General features: G+C 41.5%; 2 protein-coding genes across 4 annotated transcripts in view; one reads left to right on the top strand and one right to left on the bottom strand.

Moving 5' to 3' along the window:
• The window catches only part of LOC116847949 (lachesin-like), a 146835-nt gene extending 131001 nt beyond the window's left edge, over positions 1–15834 (top strand). The window contains exons 7-10 of the mRNA XM_032823579.1: positions 4820–4969; positions 9095–9163; positions 9563–9664; positions 11815–15834. Of these exons, the coding sequence (XP_032679470.1) occupies positions 4820–4969; positions 9095–9163; positions 9563–9664; positions 11815–12032 (539 nt within the window). The 3' untranslated portion in view covers positions 12033–15834. The remainder of the gene's footprint in view (positions 1–4819; positions 4970–9094; positions 9164–9562; positions 9665–11814) is intronic.
• The window catches only part of LOC116847950 (neurotrimin-like), a 188102-nt gene continuing 166371 nt past the window's right edge, over positions 4540–26270 (bottom strand). Inside the window, exons 9-10 of one of the 3 annotated variants that reach the window (XM_032823580.1) lie at positions 22489–22554; positions 16578–21780 (exon numbers count right to left, since the gene is read on the bottom strand). In XM_032823580.1, coding sequence (XP_032679471.1) covers positions 21620–21780; positions 22489–22554 — 227 coding nt within the window. In that variant the 3' untranslated portion in view covers positions 16578–21619. Of the gene's footprint in view, positions 4687–16577; positions 21781–22488; positions 22555–26270 lie in introns of those variants that run through there. The other 2 variants (XM_032823582.1, XM_032823581.1) reach the window with 2 other exon arrangements.

Below are 26270 nucleotides of genomic sequence, written 5' to 3'. Positions count from 1 at the left end.
CTCTCTCTCTCTCTCTCTCTCTCTCTCTCTCTCTCTCTCTCTTTCGATCGGGGAGGAACGAAAAGCTCGTAAAACCGAAGGCGATCGTTTCGCGGCTTATCTGCCGATTTCGTGCCCGCAGCCCGGATGAAAGGACGTGAATTACAAATGGGTTAACTGTCAAGTTATCTCGCATTATATTCCCGTGTCAACCGCATATGCCCCCCGGTGTTTCGGCGTAACAGTTACGACATGCTTTACGATTTAACGTTCCGCGAATATGCGCGGCTTCGCTAATGCGAATCCAGCGCGGCGATCAGATATCGGCGGACGCGGCGCCGATTTTCGCATCGGCTCGGCCATTCATCGGTAACGCGACACGTGGTGGTCGGTGATGGTGGTGGTGCTGGTGAATAGCGACACGTGTGCGAAAAATGAACACGATTCTCGGATCAAACTGTACACCCGCCCGCCCGGTGAGTTCGTTATATTCGGCACGCATTTTTTGCGAACCAGGAAGAGCCGACAATAAAGCAAATACCGCGGTAACGATAACCGGCACGCAACGTGCATATTCGCCGGATTTTAATATGTATTCGAAATAGTGATGTTCCCGCGCGCATTTTTGCCCGCTCGTAGAATGCATTTTATCGCGAAGAGCTGTCGATGGTGCGCCACGGCGGGATTATGAGAGAGCCGACGACGCGAAATTACAGCGTGTCGCGCGCCAGCAAGCGAGTTCGACTGCGAAATTGAACGTTAAAGGGCAGAGGGATAGAAAAAGGGCGAAATTTCCGCCAAGGCACAAAAGCGAAAGTTTTTAGCGGGGTCATTGAAATTTTTTTTCCGTCCACGGGGATGGATGGAAGGACGGCGGCGGCGCGTTGCGCACTTATAAAGCTTTATGGAACGTATCCGGGGCGTTAGGAAATTCATGAATTTTCTCGCTCGGGAGTCCCGCGAGCAAATTCTAAGTTTCGCCGAGCGTTTCCAGTCACGCAGCACTCAATCGACAGAAACGCTTATGTATAGATACCGTGCCGTCCATTTTCACAGAGAGGGAGAAACTCGCGTCGTAAAGCGGCGGAAAGTACTATTCTATTATGCCGCGGGATCATACAATGGAAATGACCGTCTCGCGCGATATCGTACGGCATAGCAATGCGCCACGGATATACAAGAACAAATTTCTTTACATATTTATATATTACGTAATATATCCGCGCCTTTACACAATAAGCCGTATTGAACATCCTTCGGACGAGTCGCGTGTCGAGCTCGAGAGCAGCGTCGAAACAAGCGACTCGCGCAAACGAGTCTAAAAACGGGAGATTGTCGTATTAATATTGTTGTACTGATTATCACACGTGTAATACGGACGTGAGAATTCGGTAGTTTTAATTGAGCGCGAGAGGCGATAAATTGATCGTTGTATATAAATCCAAAGCTGTCCAAGGATGCAGGGGGGTGATTGAGAATTGGAGACCGCCAGTTCGTTGACAACGGGATTACGCCGTAAATCAGCGCCTTCGGAAAACATAATCTGTCAGTGGGCAAACACGCGTTACGCGCGCACTCGACACTCCAATTCATTTTCCGCATAGAGTTTCCGACGGTTAGCAATTACACGATATTTAACGTTTCGCCGCTTGCCCGCATGCGCGGGGTTTGTGTATCAAATTAGATCCGCCGGTTTTAAACTCATTACAAGCTTTGGTGATGCTTTTTTCCCCATTTTCTTTATTTTTCTTTCCCTCCCCACGTTGGTATGCATTCACGACCGAACTGTGTGCGGTCTGCTTTTAAAGGAACGCGTTTTCCCGTCACCGTTGTATTCCTGCGCCCGACAATTTTAGGTATATAATTTCTCTGCCCCGGAGAAATTTCATTTTCTGCGATAATTACATTTGGACACTTAATGAATTAAAATTAAATATCGCAACAAGAATAGCCCGGGAAAAGCGCTATATATAAAGCTTTAACGGGAAACCTTTAAATGGAGATTCGCGAGCGCGCGAATAAACCTTCTCTTACTTATATCGAACGCATTCTCGTGTATGGTGCCGCGTGAATAAATTTCATTGCTCTCACCGTGTTTTATTTTCACTCCCCCTTCCTCCTTTCCTCTCTTTTCCCTTCACCTCTTCCCTCTCTTCCTCTTTCTTTCTCCCTCCTTCCTTCCTCTCTTTTACCTTTTGATACGCGATTCAAACTTGCATGTACGCCAAATGTTATTCCCGATGGAACTGTTGTTTATGCATATAAATAATATTTATGTTATTGCACACGATGTTATTCCGTCGGTCTCTTCCTCCATTCTCGTTTTATTTCCCCGATATCTTGCAGCTATTTGTTTTATTACGATTGGATTATACTCCTCTTTTTAATTTCTTTTTTCGTCACGTGGCTTCGCGCGCGCGTCGCAAACGCGGGGATCTGTATCAATGAGAACACATTAAAACGCGCGCGCGCGCGAGTGAAAATCCCACGACGCGTGATCGACAACACGGACACGCGATTCCGTCGGAAACGGCGTTAGATGAAATTAAGCGTGAGCGATCGCCGCGTATGGAAATTACGTCGGCAGTTTGAGTTTCCAAGTCGGCGTGATTCATGTCCACATATGTCGACGGACTCGCGCGTCTCAACGACGTGCGGAGATACGAGTAACACAAAATATCGGCCCCCGCCCCCTGACTTTTCGGGGTTTAAAAGCAGTTTTATCCCTGCAAAATCCATTCCCCGCCGTTCGGTGGGTAATGCTCAGGCGCCGTAGTTCAACGTCGTTAAACTTTTTCATCTGCTTTTCAAACTCAAAGCCGGCCGAAAGTTTTTCTTCCGCTTGTGGGGCTCGAATGGTGCCACTACATAAATGCATTCTACCCTTCCGCCGCCCTTATTCCACCTGCTGGTTTTCCCCACCGTCTGGCCCTCCACTCCTTCTTACTCCTGCTACTGGCCCTGCTTCGTGGAGGCACCCCTTTGCCCCTCACACATTTCTCTTTCTCTATCTCGGGGAGAGGTAAGTTTTCCTTGCTGGCTGGGAAAATACTTCGCCTCCGCTTTGCTGCGGGTCATTACACCTATAGATTTCACTCTCTTCCGAATGCGCCGCCACCTCGAATTGTTAATCAAAACTTCTTTCCGCGCTCTCTCACACGCTCCCGCCTCACCACGGCTCTCTTCGACCCCCGCTGTGGCCTCTTTTCATCCAGCGGAACATTATCGAGGAGAATCGAAACGTTAATGCCGTTTCGCGATTTGCGAGATACATCGGCCGGAGGCAAGAGTGTTCTCTAGCTTTCCTTTGTATCCCTGTGGTACCGTCTCGCGCTCGCGGAGAATTTTCCGCAGCACGAACGATACTGCAGAGAGAGAGAGAGAGAGAGAGAGAGAGAGAGAGAGAGAAACGGGGAGACGCCGGCAATTGGGACGTGAACGTCTCGGCTCTGATAATTAAACGAACGTACAAAGTTTCGTGTCTTCGCGGCGGTCGGACTCTTTACGATTATGAGCTTCGTATTCGAGATTAGTTACGTGATCGCGCATAATTCTCTAGTTTCACTTTATATACCGTATTCTGTCGACAAGTAACGAGTGGTTGGCGTGTTCACTCACGATGATAGTGCCGTATTCTTGCTCCATTTCGTTTTTAACCAGGCAAGACCTGTTCCACGACGCCCGTTTTCCAGGAGATGCCGGTTCTACTTCCGGAAATAGAAGGTACGATTCAAAGGAAGGAATGCACACGCTGGAATTTCAGCAGGAGCAAATACGTTATTCGTGTATATATAAATATATATATATATATATGTGTGTGTGTGTGTGTGTGTCGATCCGCGAGAAACGGATAACGACGCGAGAATAAAGCGTTTGGAGCGCGATTTAAATGGACGCAAGGAGGGCCACCGCGTTAGGTCGCCGAGCACGAGAGGTAACATGCACTCGCGCGAGAAACCCTAATGCTAGTTTTTCTGGTTGACAGAGCATGAAGCACGGTGGAGCGTAAAGGCGTGCCGGAAACGCGTCAGATATTGGCCAAATACATTTTCAAATATTACATTATACTCGGTCCGGCTGATCGATGAATCGGGAACGCGCGCACGAGTTTACCGTTTTCAATTTTCCTTGGCGATACATGCCGTCTCGCAATACGCGACACGATCGTCCAATAATTGCGTCCGCATTCTCACTGTAATCGAAGTAATTTGGGCAAGAGAGATAAGAGAAAAGAAAAAAAGAAAAGTAAAGAAAATGTGAGGTACAGCTTTTTCAGTCTGGTATTGCATGAACAACGATGTGAAACCTCAGATAAAGGCCACGCGTAAAATGGTAAGTCATATTTTAATGAAGTAATATCTTGCGAGAATATGGATATTACTACGTGGATGTAGACCGATGCTCGGTTTGCGGGTTGCTAAGTATGTATGCGCAATATATCCCCGTCGCATCAGCGTCCAGGTTTTCCCCACGTAAAATGTGCAGTTTCAACGGAAGCAGCTTTCATCGTAGATTAAAACTAATTCCATAATTTTAACGAAAACAAAGAAAGCATGAAACATCTTTTATCTCACTCATATTTATTAAGCTTTTACAATTAAACTAGAATTAGAAAGTTCATACATACCGCGCGTCATTGTGTTTTATACTTGTTTAACTTATATTGTTCCTTTCTCTTGCCCTTGAGCGTGTGCATATGCGCGCGTGCTAGGGAAATATATATATTAATTCTATAACTGTAAAAAAATAAGATACAAAGAGAGAGAGAGAGAGAGAGAGAGAGAGAGAAAGAGTTACACGTGACTCCACTTATCGATACTCGGATTTTTTCAAATTGCAGGCGACAAGTACGAGTCGTCTTTCTCGGACAACACATACAAGATGCACATGAAACTTATGATACGTTCGGTGGCGATGTCCGATTACGGCAGCTATAAATGCATATCTAAAAATTCTCTAGGCGAGACGGACGGCAGCATAAAGCTTTATCGTAAGTACGACTCCATAACTGAGTTAGTTTTATTTTACATGTCAAAACAAACGTCCGTATAATAACTCGCGGAAAACGTGTTCATATTCCTGTACGTTAGCGCATAACAATTTTGTGATTTGCATAGATTTGCAAATTAGCGCGAATGGTTCTGCTTGTTTTAATCCACATTAAACTCGGTTCAATTCGTATGGCGTATAAATTAACATTCTCAAACGTATTTTACGCGATTATATAAATCAACCGGTTAGGGATCGATAATGCTTATTCCCCGCCCCGTCAAATATTATCGTTGATTGTACATTTTAATCGCGCGTCTCCCTGCGTTGCAATTATATTCGTTTTTTTTTTTTCTTATTGCCTGTTTCCTCATCGAATACCATCGTCAGTCTCTACGTACGTCTCACAATGTCCCGCACTGAAAATTTTTTGGGATCTTGTGTGATTCCTCAAAATAATACTATGTTTGGAATAAAAATGGGGCTCCCAATTGGAAACAACCAGTTTTGAGATAATTTTGGGTAATCTAATTGGAATTTATACTGTATCTAAAAAAATCTTACAAGTAAACCTACCCAAAAAGTACACTCTGATTTCTTTCTAATTTGGCACAAATTTGGCAAAAAGTACAAAAAATATTTAGGTAATATTTTTTTATTTTGACCCACTTTGAGTTTCACGATCAGTTTATAATTTTTTAAATGTTCTCACTTCTACAACAAGTGTAACATGCATAAGAAATAAAATTGAATACAAAATATAGTTAAATATAATAATTTTAACAAAATCGGGATAGCTGAGACATGAACCATTCTAAATTTCTTTAGCCGAGATTCCAATCCAAATATTTTAAATCTGTGCTAAATTAATATTTTAAATCTGTTGCTAAAAAATGGTTCGAATCTCGGCCAAACCGAGAAATTATTTGTATAAATAATTTTTTTCAATTTTTTTTTGTTTTGTTTAAACGTTTTGTTTAAACATTTTATTATTTATACAAATAATTTTACATATTTGACTTCATATTCATAATCAGCAAACCAAAAACGCCTATGTCTTGTATTCAATTTTATTTCTTATGCATTTTTGTTGCACTTCTTGATGATAGAAGTGAGAACATTAAAAAACTATAAACTGCCCTTGAAATTCAAAGTGGGCCAAAATGAAAAAAATAATATTTTATACTTCTACATTTGTGCCAAGTTAGAAAAAAATCGGAGTGTAACTTTTGGGTAGGTACTTATTAAAAAATTTCTGTTGTCACTTCCTACTTGTAAGACATCGACGATATTGTCAAACTATCAAACCGTCAAGTCGGATCGCGTGACGCGCGTGAACGCGATCGAAGGGCGATCAGGTGAAGTTACGATTGTAATCTCATATTAACGCGATATGATTCATCGCAGGCGTATATCTCACGGCCGTTGAGCCGATATCGATTCGCACCCGGTTTTCGCACATTTGTCAAGCGGCCCGTTATCGCGGCGCGGTCGTCGCACTTTCTTTCTGCCTCTGTTCGTCGAGCGCGCGACTTCGGCCGCGCGTTATCAGAAATCGTTAGTCGTGCGATGAAGAACCGTATTCAGCCGACGGATGAGAAATTAAGCATCCGATGGCAGCAAACAACCTCCTCTCCCTCAGCGTTCCTTCTACTCCGGACGGGTGACGCGATAAAGCGAGAGCTTCTTTCGATAGACGACGAGATAGACGACGGTAAGCTGCTTCTAGAAAAGTGACGACGGTAGCGAACCAATGCCAATCGCGATTTGCTGATAACTGCAATCTTTCTCGAAATGATGGAAACGAGATTTCCGCAAGAAAGAAAAATTTTTTAATATTTTCTTCGTGTCTTGCATAGTTCTATTAAATCTTTTCAAAGTACACGAGAATGACAAATAACGCACCGATTCATACATTAATCTGTTTGAAAGTATAAATCAGAGGAAACTGAATAGTTTCCTCACAAGTAGCACATGACAAATTAATTTTCGTGGTTGTAACGAAATTGTTTCATTCGATCGGGCGAGATAATCGATCCGATATTAACTAAGACGCGTCGGAGGGAGCTTCTCCATATGGCAACGATAGTTTACGCTCGATGAGAGACAAGAGTTGAGAAATCATTGTTCCGCAACGATAGACATTTCGCCGGTATTTTCCTCAAACTTTTCATTGATCCAGTATCAAAGATGGATTATTATCCTCACGATAAATAGTGCCGGGAAAATCAGCTGTGTCTATCTTTCTGACTGTGTGTCGGTCTGTCTCCCTGGCAAATCGTATTTCCCGGAAAGCGGTTCGATCGGTGAATCACCGATAACCGCGAGTGTCGATCTGCCTGTCCCCTCCTATGCGACCTGCCGCTCAACCCTTCCTTCCTTCGCCTTTTGCGCAAAAAGAAGCTCCCTCTATCTATCGATCTGTAATTGTAGGTTTTCGCCTTGGCGCGCCAGCAGATTGGAGCCGTCAACCGGCTTCGTGCTTTACCGCGACCGCGTCGAATCGGCGGATTACCGCTAAGCCGCTTAAATAAGCGTTCGATTGTGTCGACGATTTAATGCGCATTAGCATTTTAAACCGGCCTTTCAATCCGTGCCGAAAGTTTGCCACAATAGTCGTCGGTTTTCGCCAATTCGAGTATTACTAGCCTTAATTGCTTAAATTTATTTCGAACGGCACACGAACGCGCGGATGTTTTCCTGTCGATGCCGACTTCGTTTAGTTTTATACATCGTCGCGCTTCTGAGAATGAAAAAAAAAATAGCACGTTGCAAACCGCCGTGTTTATCGCCTGGCGATTATTTAAGCGAGTTTTTCGTTATTTATTAACGTTCATTGTACTGCGTGAATCGCTGTTGAAACAACGGCGCGAAATTCGTTTACGATTGCCGGTCTTTTCCATCGTAGTTTACGTTGTTAAAACGTGATAACGTAACCGTGCCAAAATATTATCCCGGACAATTCTATCCTGTTTTACTGCAAAATAAATCGTGTGCGCCCAGAAAGCGACATACACGTATTTATACGTCCACGAAATTTTACATCGCACACTAGGATCAGATTTTGAAAACCAAATTGCCAAATTAGATTGATCTTTTATTAATTGTTTCTGTTGAGATGTTTTTAAATTTCTAAGGATTCCTTGTATTGCCTTCTTTTCTTTAACCTCAATGTACAGATTTACAAATCTGTCCTAGCACACGTTGAGTAAATGTTTTGGTATTGATGTTGGCATCGTTGTAAGGGAAGCTTATCAGCTTCGCTCATTTGTATTTCCCAGGCAAGTATTTGTTGGTTTTGCCTAGTATTGAGTGATTCATTGAACAAAACTGATTACAACAGTCACGTCACTGTCTTCACTACTACTAATAAATCCAGTAATTAACTACAAAATTCAACTTACACCTCGAGCTTATATCAACGGACCCGATGTTGGCAACAATGGCATTCTAGACAAATCAACGGCATGTTCCTCGTGACAACGAGTCAATGAGGAATAAATGAGAGTCGCACACTGACTATTGAGCCGAGCTGACGTGAGACAAATCGAAGCATGAGATTGCAAGATTGCGACTAATATAGTGCGAGAACATTTGTAAATAATAGCTTATTAAACGTTTCATTTATCTAAACGTGTTTTCCACTTATTATCGCGAATAAGCAATACTATATATAATACTGTTTTAAAAAAATATGCAAGAGAGAAATATTTATTTACATTTTCAGTTTTTTATTAAATGGCAATTAAAAGTATAAAATGAACCGTAATAAATTTGAACAATTTTATAGAAAAGTAATTTAAACTGCTCGGTTTTGCCAAGGTTTTTTTATATGTAGAAGATCTAAATATAAATTATCATAAAGTGTCAAGAGGATGAAATCAGTGGGAAAATATTGGAAAGTGTTCAGCTTTCAAAGAAGTCTATATTTTCTGCAAGGTTCTAAAAAATAACAATGCAAAATGTGGCTCAGATCACTCAAAATGTTTAAAAGTTAATATATAAACAGACATTCTATATGTAAATTACAATCCCGTCATTTTGATTATTTTAGTAGTTTTGGTGTTAATTCCAATTAAATTCACGTAGATTAAAAAAAATATTAATATGCTATAAATTTTGGCAGATATACCAACGCCTACCACGGAACCGACGACGACAAGCACGATGTCCATCCCTACTACTGTGGATTTAGGTAAATGTTTACTAAAATCTAATATCGTGTGTGCTAATAACTGCTTTGTTATTATATTCCAAACTGAGAGAAAAAATGATGATCTAAATAAAATTATAATTGTTTTTGGCTCCAACTACATTTTTTGATTGTTCTAACACCAAAAAAGATAGTAGTAACATACATATAAGTTACATATTGTCACTAATATTATATTAGAAATAAATTTAAAAAATAGTTTTCTTGACCACATAATCTATAGCAATTATTTTTTTATGTAATTATAGTTATAAATACCAAACACTTTTTTCAAAATAGTGTTCATTGTTAGTTTATTTTTAAACGTTTGTCTACGCATCTGTCAACATCTGTCTGTTGCCCGACTATGCAAACAGCTAACAAACAAACTGTTATTTTCAGTGGAGAACATCCAATGGTCGCGACAAAAGCCCGTGCCCAGTTTAGAACCGAGCTCTAATGAAATAACGGACGCATCTTTGTCGACTGTCATCAGAAGTGAAGGTACGCGCGCTCGCCTGGTTTCCATTATGTTCTTCCGAGCTTTCTTTTTGCGCTGTCGCAGACTCAGATCTTCGCATTAAACAAGATTAAAGCCTCATTGAGAATATAGACAGGCGTTTTAAATAGAAACGTACAACGTACGCGCAAAGTCGCCATTTAATTTTATTTTTAAACTATATTGAGATTGCTGAATAAAAGAGTAATATCCTGTGCACGTTTCCGCAATATAGCATTATATTTCTCTATAACACGTAATAAAATATTGCTCATTGTAAAGGAAGTCTCCACGGGATACAGAATCACGATTATGGCTATTTATAATAATTAAGAGAATTCTGTTGTTTACGCGCGGCACACATAAAACGTGAAGATCATCAAAATATCCTTTTTACAACATATAACAGGATAATATAAAACACCATTGGATCGATGATACAATAAGTAGGTTTCATTATCACGCGGATTTAATTATCAATTTCTCCTTTCATCCTATGCATTCGGGTTAAGTATATGCATAAAGTTCGCCCACCCTTTGGTCATTTTAACGCAGAGAACATTATAAGTGGTAATTCTAGTGCTGCCGAAATTACCATTGCCCGCCGTGGTTACGATTACGTGCGTTCGCGACAGTGGTGGTGTGTTGTCGAAACAAGTCTGAATATTCAAAGCCTCTCGTGCCCTAGCGAACCCGAAACTTTCAGAGGAGACAAAAATCGGATTAGCCTACTCCTCGGCGAAGATGAGATGAGTTTGGCAACTGCACTGGATGGCTTCGAAAGATCTGTCCGTTTAAAGCGCAGATCTGTCTTTCTCTCTCTCTCTCTCTCTCTCTCTCTCTCTCCCTCCACTTCTCCACTTCACTCTCTTCGGTCAACGAATTTAAGCGTACATGTTTATCGGTACACTTGGAGCCGTGTACGCGGATCTCATTCGTAATTCAAGCGATAAGCTATTGACCTACAGAATCCAACGCGGCGGTGGAAGAGGTGGTGGAAGTGAAGGAACGCGGAAAACACGTCACAGTCTGCAAATACGCAGCGCCGCGACCCGAAATTCACCGGGATACGTCGCCTTAAATCATCGCCCTCGACGTAATGCGAGAACTTACACGCCGCTGGGCAGTAGTGGAACTTTCCAACGTGAAAGTTTCGCGGAAGGCGCGAAGTTTATTCCGCAAAACTTCCAGCAACGTGCCACGACGCCGCCCGCGGTACCCTCCGCGCTCTCCGCGGCTTCTTCCTTCTGCCGTTCTCCACGTCGACAAACGCGGAACTCTCGACGGGATTTTGATGAAATCCCACGCGGTTTATGAACTACCGAGCGAGCCCGCGCACGGCTCTCCCCAACTATGGCAAGTAATCTGCAGCCGCCGCGCACGGCGCGCCAGGACGCTTGCGCCGCTATTCGAACTTGTTTCGATTATTATGTAAACCACACCGAGTATAAGTCACGATATAATATAGGAGGCAGTCAATTGGACGGTATCTAGTTACAATCTTCCGAGTGAGCGGACAATGAGGGAACATTGTTGGCGAGAGATGACATGAAAGGGCACTAACGTCAGCGTCTTGCATAAATAATGTCGCCGGCGAAAGAATAAATAATATACGTCGAGAGGAAGATTGAAAAGAGCCGCGCCGTTTCGTGTCGCCCGAAGTAGAAAAACAATGGAACGTTCTGCGGCTTTTCGCTCTTGTCTCAGAGTTTTCGCGTTTCGCAGACGGTCTCCTCCGTTCCGTGACGTTCTCAGCGACGTATCAACAAATGAATCAAGAACAATGTTCGGAATTACTAGTTCTTTCCAGGCAACTTTCAAAATATATGTCTACTTTCTTTCTCTTATTCTGCCGTTTATTCGCAGAGCCTCGCGCAACTCGTATCAACAAGTCAGCCTCGCTAACTATCACTTAGCGTCAGGACCTTTAACTTCAATTAGACCTTCGTAATTCTCTCTACAATTTGTGCACAACTAATCCTCCTCCTCCATCTTGCCTTCAATTAGCTAGACGTGATAGTTAATAGCGACAATCGACGGCTGAGGGACAAAGTGGTAGAATTTTAGAATTTCTATGAAAAAAAAAAGAGCGTCAGTGACTAAAGGGATGTCAATAATTAGATGTTTTATGTATCATCTATTTCACGATTTTTAGAGACGCGACTTCGCAGCAGACCGAACCACGAAGAGCCGAGTCACGAGGCCGAGAACGTCATCAACAACCTCGACAAGCACAAGAACGTCGACGGTAACATCGGACCGCGTAGGATTGATAACACGCCGCAGTCGATGTCCTCGAAGAGCAGCACGTGGCATTGCGTGACTCGATCAAGCGCGGTGATCTGCATAATAGTGCTCTCCGCCTTGTCGTAGTCGTCACGACGCGGGAACGATACAGATCGCTCGAGGTCTATCCCGTTCCAAGATAAATCTCTCCTCTCTCATCCGTGTAAGGGATCAATTAATCGACGAGTTAAGGGTGAATAGCGCACTCACCGAAAGGATCCATCGCTGCATACGACAGCATACGCCGAATGTCTTTATGAGAGAAAAAATATTATACTATTATCATACTATAACCGAACCCACGCGCCTCCTCGTTGAATAACTGAGACACTGTCTCTCTACTGAGAAATTTGCACCACAACGGATTCCGTTTGCGTCAAGTCGTATAACGACTTGTCCAGGTTTCACCTTTGACTGAAAATACTGTAGTAAAAATTACAACAAAGTTTTGTAATCTTGGATCATACAGAGATTATAATCCAAATGACTACATATTTGTATAAAAATGTTATGCAAGTTTAACTTTTTACTTCAAAATTATTCTAATTACTTAATTTTTTTCTTAAATATATTCGGCACATCTGTTTCTACATGGAGAGAATTGTAATAAGAATTACTATAATATTTTGTAATTGAGGAATAGATCGATATTCTGCAATAATTCGTTATTCTTTAATTTCATATATGCTACTTACATTCTAAGAATTAAAATCTGCTATTAAAACACTTGCTATGTTTCTAGTGAAATCTGCTATGTTTATAGCGAAATTTACTATGTTTCATAGCAAGATAACTTACTGACAGTCCATTCTTGAATTGTTAAAAACATAGTAAATTTTAAAGTTTTAAAAAATTTCTATGAAAAAGAAAACACTATATTTTCTTCGTGTACAGTAATTTATATGACAATATTATTATGATGCAACTCTTTACTACGATATTCTCTCCATGTAGGAAGGTGCATTCACGTCGACAAAAGAAAGAAAAACTGCCTGTAGACAAAATTGCGGGCGAGAAATCGCTCCCATTCTGAAATGAACGTATCTCTTTATTTCCAACAAATTGTTACGTAAAAGTCATCAACGTATGATTTCAAACAAAATCTCTTCGTGTCGTTATCGATATTTGTTGACATTATTATATTTACAACGTGTGTGCCGGATTGTTTGTCGCGATTCGGAAATAAATAAAATAATTTACGCGATAATGCATACGATACCTGCCGCAGCAATAGGATTAATGGATTCGCGTTTGTCGGCTTCGTTTCGCGCGCACGTGAGCCAAACCCACGCGCACCCCAAGTTTGTTTGTTTTTTTCACTTGATCGGAAATATATCCGCTGCTTCGTAAGAGCGATCGATAATCGTCCCGGGTTGCCGGCTAGTCAGCGGAGTTTCATTTAAGTCTAGCTGTCGGACGTTTCTCGGAAATGACCCGGAGTGACGACGATTTTTCTTATCTGATTCCATCGTCATCGCCAAATTCTCTCTAATCTTTCTCTTGTCAAGGAAAAAGGGAGAAGGCTTTCGAATCGCGCTGATCGTTAACGAAACGAGATCTTCCAATTTCCTTCAAAGAACACAACTCGGATTTTCGCTTTCATGTCCGGACGACTCGCCGAAAAAGCTTCCGTGTTCGATTCGCAATTATATATCGCCGGGAGGATCGATCGCGATGCTGTAATGCTGTCGTTTTAGAAAACAGCCAGTTTTTTCCACTTCGTGTTTTGCTTATTTGCGCCTAGATGATTCTCAGTGCGGAGGATTAATCAATCTACCAAACTAACAAGGAACATTCGCGAAGTGTACGTTTCTAATTTCGATGAAACTTGGCAATTTATACAGTGGCCAAAAATAAGAGACTCATATTTTTTTTATCGGCAATGGCGCAGGTTTAAGAGGTGAAACTCAAAGTTTCATGCTATCTCTGTAACTATTGGAGATAGAAAAAAAGCTTTTAGACAAAAGTTATGTGTTTTTTTTATAAAAAATAAAATGGGCTAAAAAGTTTTTTTTCTATCTCCAATAGTTACAGAGAAAGCAAAAAGAGCATGAAAACTTTAAGAGGTAGTTTCACCTCTTAAACCTGAGCCATTGCCGATGGCTTAAAAAAAATATGGGTCTCTTATTTTTGGCCATTCTATAAATATGCCAAGTTTCATCGAAATCGGAGACACACACTTCGCGAATATTCCTTGTAAGTGTATAAATTAGTATATAAGTTTAGAAATTAAAGGAATGTAACGTGCGACACCGAAAGAACAAGTCGCGGATGGTGCATAAGATGCAACGAAACACACAGTCGGAACTTGTACATTTCCAGAATCAATAATTTGCATATACTTGTAAATAACACTACGATCGTACGGACTTTCGCGCGATATTGTCGCTGTACTAATTGTATCGATAAGGACGGTTTTGTACATACTAAGTCTCTTCGAGCGCGCATAGAATAAGAGTATGGGTAGTCGTCGACGTTTTTATATATGTGGATGTGAAACATTATCGTATCCCCGACACACCGTGAATGTTCGAAAGAAGAAACCGAATCCCCGATAAAAAGTATATCCGAGTCTCTTTCTCGCGCTGTCCCTGCGAAATTTCGACGAAAGCTGTTTTGAGTTTTCACGATTGGAAACGTAATGTTCCTACACACAACTGCATACGACATGACTAGTTGAGACTATTTTCCAATTGTGAAGATACACACGTCAATATAGTCGTGTAAGATAATTTACGTACAAAAGTCTCACATTATACACGATCGGAGATTAATATCTTGTATTCACACGCCGAAAATATTTGAAATATTTTTGCGATGTATAATTTATATCTTCATTATTGTACCGTATGTGAATAAAGGAGGTATTTAATGTATCGATTTGAAACCCGCGACTGGGAAATGCTCACGAGCGCACCCCTCCAACGCGCATGGCAAGTTTCACGCGAGAAAATGGCGCGACGCTCAAAACACACGCCGAGAAACGGTCCCATCTACACCGACGTGAGGTGGTCCGACATTGACCCACGTCCGCTCAATGAAACAATCGAATTTTGCAAATTAATTTAAGTGTTTAAAACACACATACACACGCACACACACTACATGTCAAACTGAACACGACACGATCTCGAGACGAACAGTGTATACTCTATGTCTCAACTCAGGAGCTCTCCCTAGAGAGAGTCCACGTGTAAATATTAATTACGAAGTATATTACGATCGTATGTTGTAAAGTGGATGGAATCCCTGTAAATAATTGCAGCCGGCTTTGTATCATGTTATAGAATGGTACACGATCTATTATGATGACGCGTGTGTGTGTAGCTCTACTTTCTATAGATAAAATCTAATGAAATGTACATATATTTGTTACACAATGTTATATATAAATTATCATTTATCGCGGTTATTTAGAATTTTTCACAGTCCCCTCGCTCGTTCAACTCTCGAGGCGTGCGTGATTTTTCCACATTTTGAGCCCGTAACCTCGAGGTTGAAGGTAGTCAAAGTTGGCGCAAGAGCTTCAAATCACACACACAGGATGTATCGTCTCTCGAGACATCCAGTGCTCGAGAAAATCAGTCATGCTTATTGTGAATGTCCACGTTACACGTCGTGTACCACTCGAATCCAAATTTCTGTTAGTTGTACTTACCGGTAGCGCCCGTCGATGCGAGAAAAATCTATTTCAGTGAGCTTACTACCGCTTCCTAGAGGCTAATATATTCGCACAGAACTTTAAAATGAGATTCCATAGACGAGGAAATTCCGAAAAGTATTGTAAAGAGAATTATGTTTCCAGTGCCGTAGTCAGTAGCGACAAAACATGTTGTAAACTGAATGGACGAATGCAAATGGGATGAATAAATATCGAATGTTTAACCCACTTTGTACAAACTCTATTTTCCGTACGTCTCTAGAAATTTTCTCTTTTGACGGAGTGACTTTCCTCTATCGCGGTTGAACAATTAATTGCGTGTGAGATCATGGCGCGGTGATTAATGATCTTGCATATTCATACCGCGTGAAATTAATTCCAATACCAATTCCCGCAATGGCGGGAACTTTCCAAGTATCCAGAATTAGCGAGGGATTGGCAGTTATATCTTTTGTAGCTGCGATGTCCGATTCAGTCGTGTCGGATAATGCGAAGCACTCCGCGGGAACGAATGCCGTACCGTCGACCGTACGGTTCTTTGATGTATGCGCGCAAACAGCATCCGCGTATTGTATCTCTCCTCGGAATAGATGAAATACGAGGCGGGTCCTTTATGTATCTATTGAAAGCCGCATGTGAGTGCCCCATTCTTCTATGTAAGCCCGCGATATATCCCGCCAATGTACGCGTCGCGGCTGACCTGGTAGACGCTGTTCGTTGCATTCGATTTACATTCAGGACAGTTGTCAAAAATGGGAACTCGCCAATCGCGTTTTACGCATTATATATAAGAGTGAGCTTATCTCGATCGTACCGCAGCGCTTTATTATGTTCAATAGGGGAGCACAGATCGTCACGGCAAGAATGGAGCGAATCATTTTGCTTTGATACTCTAAAGAGGGGAATTACCGATTATGGAATTACGATTAAAGGAAGATTATGATTGAAGCGTGGCCCGTAGTGAAAGCATTATTATTGTCGGCGATTTTCCTTTTCTTCGAGAAAGACGTTCGTTCGCGAGCATTCTTACTTCATAATCGCGAAGAAAGCCCTGACGTTACACGCGAGAAACTCGACGATCATCGGCTCTGGAGAACTTTGCAGGAGCTAAAATGTACAGAGCGTAATTAAGTAGTAAATTTGTATTTCATGTATACACGAATATCTTTCTCCGATGTCGATAGTGCTTACAGGACTAGATCGCGTGCGAGAAGCACGGGCAGTGGCGCAATCAGATCGACTCCAATGATCGCGAGATAATTGCTATGTCGCGCTATATACGTAATTAAACATCATTAATCTACGCTTATCTATTATTTAACGACAGATCTGCCGATCTGTGTTAGCGTTTTATCGCGGAGCCATTTATTATTATTTACAGCCACGTTGTCGAATCTTTGCTCAGACAAGGGAGGAATGCGCGCCTCTCATTGTCACCGACATTCGTCTCGACATTTTCGACTGGAAATCATAGGATAAATTTCTAGTCAGGTTGATTTCGTTGCGAATGCCGATGGCGGCTCATTTTTCACTTTATAGCAAAAGTTTACGAAACATCACGAGATACGAGACGAGACGCTCCAAGTACTCCCATATTTTATTACGTTATGCGTGAGACACGTATTAGTTACGCCACCAATCAGCACAGACAATGCATTCTACCTGTACACTACGACATTTTTGCTTTTAATATTTATACTTCGTGTAGAACTATACGGTATGTATAGATATATTTACTTGCCGCATGGCACACACGCCACACAGTACTTCATTAATCGCCACTACGACACGCTTCCCCCCGTTTTATCCCTACGACTTGCAATTATTCACCTTTATTACAAACTCCGGACCTCGTCACTTGCCGCGACATATTACACGCGTTACGTCTAAGAGTACGATTAGACGTTGCATACGATTTGAAGTGCTTAAAGGAAAGCCATGATTGTTCTAGATGCTTCAAAACATTTGCAGCGTCTAATGGATCGCATCCGAAATGTGTTCGATATGTTATCTACAATGCCGATGATACAAAAGTAGGTTGCTCTGAAATATCTTCAATATTGTTTAATTGTCGCAGTCGCTAAGTCACTCGTAAACAATTCGCGATCGTAAACACCGTACGGGTGTAGATAGCGTGGAATCGATGATGTGGAAAGACGCTACGATGCATACAATATTTCATACGACAAGTAGGGCGTGAAAGTTCGCAAGGACACGCAATTTACTCATGCGAGCGACGACGTGTTCGAGAGATCAAGGCTCTCTCTTTCTCTCATTTTGTTCATTGATCGACGAGAGAGATTCATTTCGTTCTACTATCTGTCGACCCAATCTTACACAGTTGGTGATTCAATTGACTTTGAGTTATCTCAAATCACCCTGCAGAGGCTAGTGAAACCTCACGAACTTGCGCACCCTAAATGATAATCGAGGCGTCAAATGTCATCCTTAATTACAATGCGCAGTGGTTAAACCGGTAATCGATATTGCTGATATTGACGTTAAATTAATTATTATCGGTGAAAATCGTGATATCGACACTTTTGATATTTTCATTACTTCGCATATTCCTCAAAAGAGCGCAAATATATTTTGATATTAAAAAATCTGTTTAATACACCTCTTGCAAAACGAATCATTAATTGACGTGTCTTCAAGGGTAAGTATTTTATATTAAAATGATCTTTGCAATTGTCCCTTCATAATGAAAGAACGATATGAATGAAATCGATATGTCTTTTTCGTATACGGAAATGTTACGTTAATACTCGAAATAGATAAGACATATACGATAATAAGAGAATAAATTCTTATGTCGATAATTTAATTCTTCATCCTTACGTGACAAGTACGATTCTCTCTCGCGTTGCACGCTTTTACCGGAATTTCTGGAGCACTTCTTTCACGTTTCCGATACTCGAATATTTTCTCTAACAATAAGAGAACTCGCTTTTCTTCGGTTCTACACACCTATTACGCTTCCACTTTGACCTATTTCGAAACTGAACCGCTTCTATATTGGGCATTCAATAATAAGCTCTCTATTTGCATACATATACACATAGGTATACAGATCATTGAACGAAAACACAAAACGCCATACGCAAACCCCGCGCCGTAGTTTGCGTATTGTACTACGACTCAGATTGTAATATGACCCAGTTTGTAGAATGCGTGCTCTGACAGCTTAGAACAGAAGTTCTGCAAATGTTTACATCAATTATAATTTGTCGTACAACATTAATAATGAACATTACGAAAATTAAGGTTAATTGTTAATTGCGACATATTAACGGAGAATGCATTAGTTGGTGTGAAAGTTAAACTATATAAATAACTCATACCCTCAAACACATTAAATTGTCCGTTATCGTCTCGTCAATTTTGCAAATGTTTTCGAGACGATCGGCTCATCTTGTTCTGCGAGAAAAAAAGCATTAATCGTCAACACGCGAATGCATAGTACTCGCAATTAATTGCACTTTCGAAATGAATTTTTTGGACATCACACTTGTCGTCTTTCTCTCGACGTCCGTGTGATCAATTGGTCTTTGTTCTTATTTTCATGTGTGAATGTGCGTCGCCGAGAATTTCTCTACGAAGGTGCAACTTTCGAGACTCGCTTCTATATTAATATATACAATACGCGTAGAGCATTAATAGAGGAATCTGTTGATCACGTGATACATCGACCACTGCTCGGAAACGTATGTGATTTAAGAACGCCGGGGGAGTCTCCTCAGTCTTGACTTAACGTTACCACATGTAGCCTAAATATAATTGTACTTATATGATACATACTATATACAGATTATGACATATGATTCTTAGTTTCGAAATACCTAGTTTCAGAAATATCAAACTTAAAATAAAGCTTGCACGCTTTAGCGCGCGAATTGTTGAGTTCAAATGAATATTACAAAACATGTAATCCCTGCATTTTAGATCTTGGAATAAATATGAAAATCCAAACCTAGATATATAAAAGATAATTAATCTTTTTACAGAATTCATAAATAGTGAATTATTTAAGCACGATTTTATGCAAAAATAGGATAATTCATTAATTTGATATTTTTGCCTGGTGAATTTGGGCAGAAATCCGAGGAGAAATATGACATGTCATCTTCACGCATATCTGCCTATATATATAATACATACGCTAGTATTATACTAATACTATACATAGTGTACTATACAGAGAGTTATTGTGGGATAGATTCGGGCTAACGCGCGGGCGCAACTGTTCTTTTCCGTACAAATTCTAATGAACGATTCAAGATGTCCGCCGAGGTTTTTGGTGCGAAACTTAAAGCGATCACTATTAATATAATAATCTACCTCGGATATATTCTATAAGATTAATGTTACCTACTCCTGTACACACGGGAACTACCTCCTCGAGTCAATAGTCAAATTCACGGAGAGCACTTTGCAAACGACGCCGACCGATGTCATCGCGTATCAAGAAAGTCGAAAGAGAACATGACTGTTCGCCTATAAAGATCGAGGTCGATCGGAATAAATCATCTATTATTAAAAATTCATCGTTATGAAAACCCGCATCGACAATGAGATCCATGTGTTCAATCTATAAAAATAAGGCATTTCTTGGATTTATGCGATATTTATACGATGTCAGAAGAAATTGACCACCTCTCTCTTTCTCTCTCTCTCTCTTTTTTCTTCAAACAATTTACAAAACGTTAACGTTGCTTATTCTAAAAAGACGCAACGAAAATTTGTGTATATTTTCATTCGTTCGAAACTGATTCAATAAATGTGTATTAAATCAAATCGAGCTTTTTAAGTATCTCTCCATTTTTCTCTCTCTTATTCATGTCACACAAATTTTTTAACACATTCTAATATTATTTTCCTAATTTGTCAAAAAAGATCAATAGGATGAGCAGAAATACGGTATTGCGACTGGTCCGTCTCCCTCTCTTTCTCTCTCCCTTTCTTGCTCTCTCAAGCGATTCATCCTTCGCTTGAGTTAGACAGCTCTGCTCTGACCTAGAGTTCCCCTAATAAGCACCTAGACAGTAACTGGTTTCGTCTGCAATTGGTGCAGCCACATCGATGCATCGCTGCGTGTCGCTCGACCGTCGTTTCGCAATGGTGATTTAACGCGGGGATACGTCACCTGTCCGGGTAGCCAATTAAAAATGACGCGAAATACGGCGGAAACTGTCCGTTCTTCGTTGGTCTGCTTCTTCATAAAAGACCGTCGCTTCAGAATAGAGCTTTCCGTTTATTGCTCGTTGTCGAGAGATCAATCGAACTGTGCAAGTGAGACATGCGCGCATTTATCGCGATCGTAGTGCAACTCTTCACACATACGTTTATCATTTCATGAGAAATTGATTAGATAATTAAATTGTACACAAAGCACCGTTCGCAAATCTAAATGGACAGAATCAACGATGATTGATAAAAATAAGCGTCTTTTTAAATAAACGATTTACGTTAAAACGGGTTAATTTGATTTGTATATTTTTAACTTTCCGAGAACTGACCTCGATTTTTCTTCTTCTCTTTATTTTGTTCTCGAACGTAACACTCCAAGTTTACAGATATTTCAGTTATCTCCACGACGTTGCTGACGCAACCCTTAAAATAAATCAGAGCAGTCGTTCCCCGACGTTGTAACACGATTCCGGCTACCCATGGGGTAGATCCGCGTGCCTAACTCCGACTCCAGCACACTCACCGTTCGAATTGACCGCCCCTTCGAGTCGTAATCCCGCCTTAGCGAACTCTGATGACGACGACAAGGACGACGACCCTGAGTCGCAATCGGTCGGCCCGCTCCTAATCGCTAACGCTACTTATACAGTATTATTATCTTATCGTATAGTTTAAGTGGTCAGCGCGGTAGTCCTCGACGATATTCATCCTCGACTGAAGTCCCTGAGCGATGGATTTACAAGTGGATGTACAAAGTCTCGATGGTTCGATGGTCGAAGTACGCGCGCGGTGTGCACGCGCGGCACCGGTTCGTGGACAGATCTCAGGCCGGATGCAGCGTTCGCATCTGCGGATGGTGGTGGAGGCACAGGCACAGCGCGACGAGGATCACCAAGAGCAACGAGCTGCCGTTGCTGTTGGCGCTGGACTCGTCGTAGTCCGTCACGTCGCCGCCGTGCTCTTTACGGCCGCGTAGTTTCAGGTCTAAGGAAGTAGATTGCGAGACTGTTAAAATAATCGGACGACAGGTATTGCGATAACACCAATATCGAAAGAAAGAGAAGCAAGCCAGCATCGGGACTCTGTGTGCGAAAAGAAAAGAAAAGAGTGCGCAGCACTCCAACTACTGTGCTAAAGAATCACTTAAGAAATTATAATCTCATCTTTAATAGAATTCTCTTAAATATGATCTCCAGAGGATTCTTCTGAACCAAAAGGAAAATATTCTTAGCAAAATATTTTTTTAAATTAGAAGGCATTCAAATAACTATATTCCTTTTAATTTAAAAGATAAAAAGCCAGAATATCCAGTACAAAAAAATTTTTATAAAATTTTATATGAAAAAATTATAATATTCTCTTTGTGCAGACTTCCAATTAATAATTCAATAAAAGAAAAGTATTCTCTCAATAATAGTTTCCGCTTGGAATATGAGACTGCAGGAAGTAGCTCTTGGCAAATAGAGTTCTTTATTTTTTGGGCGTTGGAATATTTTTCTTTTGGTTTTAGAAGAATTCACTTGAAATCAATATATAAGAAGATTTAACCAAGGATAAAATTATACTTTTTAGGTGATCAAAGTCCCAAGTGGGGAAACCTAAGGAAATTTGCAGCAGCGAATAGAAACTGAGAAAAAAAATCGTGCGTACAATTATATCTAGCGACATGAAATTCTGGTGTTTAATGTGTACCTTGTTCCTTGAGCATGTCGCGATTTCCCTCCAGAATATCGTTCCCTGAATTATGCCTTAGCTTGCCTGCAAACAGAGCGATATTGAACGATACCGTCTCGTGTGCCTCTCCTGGAGCGCGGAGTTGATACTTTAATATTATCGATATTATCCGAATAAACATTCATGAGAATATCTGATACTTCTAACAAGAGAAAACTCCGCGCATCCTTCATTCGATGGCGGCAACTTTTTGCGCAAAACGTCAACATTATTAATCGGAGACCGCCTGATAATCTTACATTGATGGAAAATCGTTACGTGGAGACTTCTTTTTTCCTTTCTCGTTATGTAAACGCACGAGTATAAATCCAGCAGCGGTTTCCTCTGGATTTGCAAACGAATAATTGTTCGCGATCGAGTCTTATTATTTCAATTGCTTTTTCATTCCATCTTCTTTGATTAATTGCCCGCCCTGAAAGTAATTTGTTTCGCGACGTGGTATTCGGTTTCGGCTGGTACATCACGAGGCTACTAATGACGACGATTGTTAAATCAATTGTCCGGAAAGTAGCGACGATAGTAGACACGAAGAGAGAAAACGATTTGCAAGACAGAAAAGAGCTCGCGTCGCCGAATAAATACATATTGGGTTCGCGGCTGAAATGCTGGCGACAAAATTTTTACAATGTAACGATGACGCTCGCTATTCTTTTTCGCGATGCGTTTCAATTTAGCAAGAATAATTATTCGAGGGGGTCGAAACAATCGACACTCCTCGATCCGCTCGTGAATTCCGTGCGAATTTTAGACGTCGCGATTTTGTACGGCAAACTGAGGGTAGCTTGAGGGTTTATAAATAAAAATTATGCTCCAGTTTATTTTGCTTGGCAAAGATGCGGCGAATTTTTTGTCGTTTGCGTTGGCAAGTTTAGTCTTAAGCAATGATAAAAAGAGGGAATGGCAACCGGTGAGGAAAGGTGAATGTTCTCTGTCGCTATTGGAAAAGCGATCTAACGTTTTGCCCACGGTGAGAGCCGTGAGAGTTCGTTTGTCTCCGTGAAAAATGCAGTCTCGACCGCGTGTTTTCCCAAGTAATGAGGAGAACGAATGAGAGAGAGCAGCAGCGTACTCGTACTCGATAAGGGGAAGGGAGTAAGCCAAGAGCAGCTTGCGAAAGGGCTTAAGGTATGATCAATGTGTTTGCCCTCACGTTGTTAAGTTTCCGTACGAAATTCTGGAGGCACCGTCACGCTTTTGCATATACTGGAGAATTGACCCGCGCTTGATCCGCGCCTCCGCTTTTCACCGGGAGAAAATTAACGACTACCAGGAGGTGAGCGCGCAAAGGATCGAACCAACCATACCGGAAATGAGCGAGAAGGGGAAGCAAGAACATGCTTCGTTCCAACTTGCTTCGTCTTCAAGATACGATATATGTGAAAAAAAGGAATATCTAATAGACCGGCTTTTTTTCATTTCTGTGTTTCCCGTGTCGTACATTTTTCGCGTGTTTCATTCCGAGGTTTCCAATTCCTACGCGCCGTGTAAATTCGATCCTTTGGAGCACATGCACACCGTCACGTGTGGTGTAGTGGAAGGAGGTTCGATAAAATTGACCCAGGACGTCGAGACCGGTCTCTATAAATCTCCCATCGCGATGCAACGTCGCCTCCCAATCTGTTGGCATCAAAATATTTTGCATATATCGATTTCCGGGCGCCGGGCGAACGGGAAGTTGGACTGAAGGCGGGTCAATAATAAATCCCGGATTTTTCATTACGATGGCGCAAAAGATACTTGGTGAAATATGAAAGTAAGCCGCGTTCATGAGCGGCTCGCGTTGACGTCGTGCCGATTATTTATCGCCGTTCTACCACTACCAAGGTGCACTGCCACCGCCTCCGACCCCTGCCGCCGATCCCGTCGATGTTTTTCGCGCCACTAATTATGATAACTCCTATTCGTCCTTCGCAATCTCTCGCGTATCTCTTTTGAATAAACGCGTCTCGACTCTGCAGCCCGGATCGGAATGCATTCATTCGCGACGATTCGCGCACAGATAATACTGCGCCAGGAGATGATTTACGAGAGGTGCGCGCTAACTACGCGTCCCAAATTAATTCGTGTTTATATTGCACTTATATGCCGTTATCTCGCGAGCCGCAGTACGGCGATTGCATAAAGACTCGCGACGAGACCGCGGCCGAGAGGAGAGTCCGCGTGGCCGTAAAAACATCGATTAGCCATAAAACGAAGGAAGGGCGAGATGTTTAAAGTTTTCCCCGTTGCGAAATGAACCATTAAAGTAGCGAAGCGAAGACTCTCGAGCGTCTTCGAGCTACATCACAGACGCCGGGAGTGTCTTAAAGCACGTGCTTCAAAGGATGAATTTTATATCGACGTTCTTCATCCCGACGCGATGCACGTAGATACACATAAGCGCGCAGCGCTTATATTACGTTACGCAGGCTATGTGTTGTAATTCGCTGAGAATTTTTTCGCATTTGATTTCGTACCGTGGCCGTAAATCTATGAAATTCGCGTTTAAAAAGTCTCAAAATGCATGACTGGTGATGTACAAAATGCGGGCGTAGGATGAGCTTACTGTCCTTTTACGCGACGTTTCAACGACGGATACATTTTACGATGGAAAGAAAGAAAGGAATAACCCAACGTAGATAACAAAATACTTTACGTGCGCTTAGTTAATACCCGGGCAAAGCACGGCGAAATACAGCGGAGCACGGCGCGCGGCGCACTGACATGTAATTTACCATCTCCTTTGAGGGTCCGATGTATTGTTCCACAAAGCTCTTCCCGTATTATTATCTCTTTGAATACATCAGCGTACTCGAAATACCGCGCCGAGAGAAGAGGGCGCGTTCGCGGTAAAACCGAATTGGTACTCTAAACGTCCACCCGCCATGCATTTTGTCCCCTTAATCTTCGTTTGCATATTAAAGACAAATCCGATAATACCGCATACGAAGAAATAACAACTGAGTCGAACACCTTATTACTAATTCTCTCTCTCTCTCTCTCTCCCCTCCCTCCCCTTTTTATCTGTCTTTTTGTCGCGTATATATACCTTATTTCACGCGCTATTATCTCACGGGCTATTTTATTCGTTCAAATATATTATCCAGACGAAGCGGCTCTTACAATCGCGACAGCACAGCCGGCTCATGAGGTTATTTTTCCCGATGTTTTAAAGGTAGATGGAATATTCGCTTTTTCGAAAGACCCACATAGAAATTTCTCGAGATTTTTGCCAAGAAATTAATTCCGATTGGAATACCCGCATTTGCTCTAAAATTGATTATTTCCCTACGATATTAATTAAGAACCCCATCCTTGCCCCAATATAGCTACATCGAAAAGGATTTATTTGAAAACTTATAATATCCTCTTCCTCGCTTTCTCATTTGAAATCTTCTAATTTGAACCCATAATTATTTTGAGAAATCGGGCCGGATCTCAATTGAATCACAAGAAACTTTTTATTTGCGGAGAACTGTCCGAGTTATCTTGAGATATCACAGATATCGTGCAGCGTTATCTAAGGGAAAATATATTGCGTACGAGCCGCAAAACGATAACGCAAGAAAACACGCGAGGGGAAACCGAAAGGAAAAGGAAAAGGCCAAGTCCCTTTGCAGGCAGCATAGCACAGCACTGCCCTTTTTCTCAGCGATGAAAAGCAGGTTGGTGACGTTAGGTGCGCAAGCCGAAATGGTATTCACCCGGGTCTCTTTAAAAAGTCGTTTCTCTAGACGTCTATCTCGCTATCGCGACTGCAC

The sequence above is a fragment of the Odontomachus brunneus genome, unplaced genomic scaffold, assembly GCF_010583005.1.
Source record: "Odontomachus brunneus isolate Ranch 3 - 2012 unplaced genomic scaffold, Obru_v1 Obru_scaffold_085, whole genome shotgun sequence".
NCBI classification, from domain to species: Eukaryota; Metazoa; Arthropoda; class Insecta; order Hymenoptera; family Formicidae; genus Odontomachus; species Odontomachus brunneus.
Note: the sequence above shows the minus strand (reverse complement) of the source record. Positions and strands in the feature narration are given on the sequence as shown.